This window comes from Physeter macrocephalus, chromosome 13 (genome assembly GCF_002837175.3).
Source record: "Physeter macrocephalus isolate SW-GA chromosome 13, ASM283717v5, whole genome shotgun sequence".
NCBI lineage: Eukaryota > Metazoa > Chordata > Mammalia > Artiodactyla > Physeteridae > Physeter > Physeter macrocephalus.
This window is the reverse complement of record NC_041226.1, coordinates 73,173,216-73,178,081: the sequence shown is the minus strand read 5'-3', so window position 1 is coordinate 73,178,081 and position 4,866 is coordinate 73,173,216. Positions and strand designations below refer to the sequence as shown.

Genomic DNA, 4,866 nt, shown 5'->3' with positions numbered 1-4,866 from the left:
TTAAATAAGGGGGTTGAAGAAAGTAAGTAGGCACATTCCATGTGAGCGGCTCGTGAACAGAGCAAGAGCCAAGAGGTAAGTAAAAACTATTCCTGCAAGTGAGTGAAGGCCATCGGGGCAAAGCGATTATTTTTAACTTTGATGCCAGGAGTTATTTAAGAGTCCACAGCTATGACGTCCTGTGAAACGGAGGCCATGTGTTTTTCAGGTCACCTGTCTGGGTGCAAACACCATTTTTAGAATCAGACAACCACACCAGAATGTTGGAGAGTGTGTGTGCAGCAGTGATCTGGACGCAGGAATTATATTTCCACAGTTCCTTCCTACTCAGTGAATAGGAAGGCTGAGGGTGTATGTCGCCTGTGCACCTGCTCATGTGCATTTAGGGCTGCATCTCAGAGTATGAATTAATTCCCCTGATCACTGAAAATAGCCTGAATAAGAAGTTATTCCAGGTAATGAAATCGAGCAATATTGTAAAGTTAAACTTAGGAGTGTGGGTACAGCTTCTAAGAAATACTTCACATACCATGATGGACGGAGGTCACGTTAATGTATCCGACAGGACTAGTGGTCTGGGAGCCTGATTTTAGTCATTCCTGTCAATAATTAGCCTGTCATTTTTAGGCATTGACTTAGTGTGTTTCTTGGCTTCCTCATCTATAAAGCAGAGACATAAAAGGTACATAATACCTATTTGTGAGATGAATATGGTAGGTAAAAAACATCCTGGAAACTGCAAAATCCTAAATGATGAAAACAATTATTCATAGGCAGCTAATTCTGGGCAGAGGACACACTCCCTTTTTTGGGTCTTTTTAAAACAAGAATTAAGAATTATGTGGCACATAAAAACCACCTGTCTTCTCCCACAAGTTATTTAAAAGATCAAGAAACCTCAGTGCTGGATTTCCTAAGAGGCAGAATATCTAAATCAATCATCTAAACCGACATGATGACAATGATTATTTCAGTTTCATTGAACGGTTAAAAAGAAGTACACAGAGACTTCTGCCTCCCAGTATAACTAGAAAAGCAGATTTTACACACACACACACACACCCTGTTACAAGGCATCAGACAGCTTCCAAGGCAGCCAAGAATTCCATGCTTTTGCTGATTATTGGTGTAAAGGGGCTGAGAAGCCCAAGAGAGGAACACAAGAAGGGACACCAGCAGAGCTTTAGCTAGGGAGACAAGGGAAATAGGGAGACAAGGGAATAGTGTTTGTAGCTGGCGAGGCTGCCAGGAATTGGGAGCCCCAGATCCCAGAAGGAAGGGACAGAGAAGTAAGCCTGACACTCAGCACTGACTTTTCATTCAAGGTACTTGCACAGTAAGATGTTTAGGGCAAGATGCTAATTTTCCAAGCATAATGTGGCTAAAAACAGAGCAAAGCTCAAAAGATGAGAGAAACGCCCCAGCAGACAGTTAGTATCCCTGGAAAACTACTTTTTAGGAATGGGAGGAAACCAGGAGATGGAGTCTTACAAAGACTAGCCTTGCATTCACTCGGTCCTGATTAAAGTAAAATAACATTCCCCTCTGCTGCCTGCCAGAATACCTTCTGGAATCCTCTCCAGAGGAAGACACACAAGACCCACAATCTTTTATACATAATGTCCAGCATTCATTCAAAGTTTACTAGTCATACCAAAAAACAGACAATAGAAACAAACCCACAGGTAACCCAGATATTGGAGCTTTTTGACACAGACTTTAAAGTAACTGTGATTAAGATATTATTAAAAAAATAGATAAGAATTACACCAGAGAACTGGAGTCTATAAGTCAAATAGAACTGAAAACAGAATAAATGAAATAAAGAGCTCCACAGATGAGTTTAACAGCAAATATAAAGAAAGCAAAAGGAAAGATTAATAAGCTGAAAGATAACTTTATAGAAAACGTATATGATGGTCACCATCCTAAATAAGTTATAGGTGTCCCACTTACTTTGACTAATGATAAATTTGCTTTGCTGCTGTTTGTCTTCAACAGGAAACCTATTTTCTAGGTAATATAAGCACCCTGAATTTTGAATTAGAAGATTTGAGTTCAGGTCACAATAGTTTCCTACTAGTTGGGTGAATTTGGTGAAGTCAGTTAACATCTGTAAACTTGTTTCTTCCCTTGTAAAAGGATATACCTTGGTTGCAGGGTTAAGAGAAAAAAAGGTATAATATCAAACTGTTCTGTAAATACTGTATTTACGGCATAAGCTACTAATGATTTTTTTCCAGACTTCTATCTCTATTAGCATACAGACAAGTAAACAGGCTTTTCTGCAAACATATCTAGGTCTTCTATTAATGGATCCGAATATCTATTTCTCCTCTCTTTCTGGATCCATAGCCCATGTAGAGATTACTTTTCTGAGTACTCCGAGTATATGGTCAGTTCAGTTCAACAGTATGGGAGCAGAAGTGATTTTTCTAGTCACCTTTAACATAAGACACTGGGCTCACCCAAGGACTCTGGTTCTTTCCTCTTCCAGCAGGTTGCAACGCAGATGTAGCCGTGACCCGGTAGACACCGCTGAAGCAGTACAGCAGCCTAGGGGATGGCTGAGCCTGGGAGCCTGGGTGACATCAAGGTGCACAACTGCCTTACCAGCTCAGACTGGCCAGACTGTTGACTAAGAGGTAACGTTCCAGCGTTTAGGCCACTGCATGGGAACATCTCTTTGCTACAGCAGCTTAGCCTTCACGCCAGCTACGGCAGTGCAGGACAAATGTCAATTACCTATGAAAGGCAACAAAATTAAATTTTAGAAAAACTACTGCTCTTCTACCTACAAACACATATGCAGAAAACTCCCAATTATAAGTAGCTTTGAGAAATGAGAATAACATGAAAAAGTTGATGTCTCTCTCCCCAACCCTTCCCCAAAAGTGTTCTGCTTTAAATACCTCCAGAGAAAGGAAGCATTAAGAAAAGACTTGAGTTTATGTGGAAGTCAGTGTTGATTTTAGTAGAAAGCTGTTAGAGAAGACTGAAGCAGAAGACGTATTTCAAATTAGGAAGGAATAAATAACGAGCAAAGAAAAGCAGCAGCTGTAGTCCAGGTATTTGAGAAGTTGGACTGAAATGTAAATATAAATGAATATAAATATATGTATATAAATAAGATAAATATAAATATATTTTCTTCTCGTCTAGGTCGGAGAGTCAGAGGAAACGCACGCTGAGAGTGAGTACTGATCAACAGAAATCCTTTTTCCCTTTTTAATGTTGTCAGAAAGCATCAGATGTTGTATAATAATAGAAACATGAACAGACACAGACTGTAAATACAAGGAAATATTCAATGAAGTGGAAAACACTAGAAAAAGGTAATATATTTAAAAATAAAGGTAGTGTTTAACGTCCATATTTTTAAAAACCACAAAACAAAGACTGTGCAAATACTCTGAACTTTATTATTTCCTCACAACCAATTCATGACAAAATGTTAAGCTGTACCCAGTTAGAGAGACTACATGTGTATTTAGGTGTCTTTAGATTTTCCTCTTCCTTCCTCTCGTACTTCTCCGTTTCCTCTTTTTCTTCCCAAACACAGACGTGGCGGTCACCAGGACGGGCTCTGCCTTCTCTCCGTCGTCATCACTGGAGCTGCTCGTGGTGGCACCTCCGTCTCTCCTGGGAGCAGGCTGCGCTGTGCTCTGTGCATCTGAAGAGCTGACTTTTGACTCTACAGCTGCTTTTCCCCTTTGCATGTTCGCTACAGAAAAATATTCCTCATCCTCACTTGAAGAGGCATCAGATGACTGCGAGAGGTAGGCCTCCCCCAAAAACCCACCACATTCATGCCCCCGTTTAGAATCCGAAAGCCTCTTTCTTTTCGGGCTGGATGACTCTTTCCATCTATTTGTTGTGCTTCTCTTCTGGGTTTTTCCTTTTGCCTCATCGAGGAACTCAGAGTCTTTCTCCATGGCAACAGAAACTGCTTCTATTTCACTGGCTGCTTCTTCTCTTTCTTTTCTCAGCATACATGTCACAGCTCTGTTAAGTCTCTGGCTCTTAATACCCTTAGCCTCCTGTTTCTCCTGTTGAGCTAATCTAAAGAAAGAATCAATTCGGAGCTGTGTCTAAAAAAATGAAATAAAATAATAATAAATCGGACAAGTAAGTAAACTTTATAAAGCAAATCAAAGAATTCCATCCTGCTTACTGGCATTGGATGACTCTTTCAGAAAATACTAATTCATTCTCTCTCAAAAGCCCATCTCTCCCAAATGAATGGCTGGCAGCAAATTTTACTTTCAAGATCGTACTTAAAGCAGTACATGTACCACCTCCGTCAACTAAGCCCTCTGGCCACACATCAAGTAGGAAATCCCTTCCTCAGCATAGAAAGAGAGTTAAATATTTTTCAGGGGCCAAATATATCATCTTCTTTTAGAGCAACACAACTTCATGGGGTCCGTTTCTAAATTCTACTCTTCCCTCCTTTTAAAATCACTGTCATCATATGATACCTTCACGAAGAAGCTTCACAGTATTATATATTAGGAGTCGTAAGAGATAGTCTTGACTTTTGTTCAGCAAATCCACTTCCACGAAGACATTCTTTAAAAACAGTTACATTTGAATTAACCTCTAAAATTTATAAGCAACTCATGCAGCTCAATAACAAAAAAACAAACAACCCAATCCAAAAATGGGCAGAAGACCTAAATAGACATTTCTCCAAAGAAGATATACAGGTTGCCAACAAACACATGAAAGGATGCTCAACATCACTAATCATTAGAGAAATGCAAATCAAAACTACAATGAGATATCATCTCACACCGGTCAGAATGGCCATCATCAAAAAATCTAGAAACAATAAATGCTGGAGAGGGTGTGGAGAAAAGGGAA

The 4,866-nt window shown here is 39.7% G+C and overlaps 1 protein-coding gene across 5 annotated transcripts in view; it reads right to left on the bottom strand.

The window, feature by feature from the left end:
• Positions 1 to 2,641: 2,641 nt before the first annotated feature.
• ERCC5 (ERCC excision repair 5, endonuclease) overlaps positions 2,642 to 4,866 on the bottom strand; it is a 32,283-nt gene continuing 30,058 nt past the window's right edge. Inside the window, exons 15-16 of one of the 5 annotated variants that reach the window (XM_028497930.2) lie at positions 4,482 to 4,572; positions 3,956 to 4,091 (exon numbers count right to left, since the gene is read on the bottom strand). In XM_028497930.2, the coding sequence (XP_028353731.1) occupies positions 4,075 to 4,091; positions 4,482 to 4,572 (108 nt within the window). In that variant the 3' untranslated portion in view covers positions 3,956 to 4,074. Of the gene's footprint in view, positions 2,746 to 3,408; positions 4,092 to 4,481; positions 4,573 to 4,866 lie in introns of those variants that run through there. The other 4 variants (XM_055089313.1, XM_055089314.1, XM_007107901.4 and 1 more) reach the window with 4 other exon arrangements.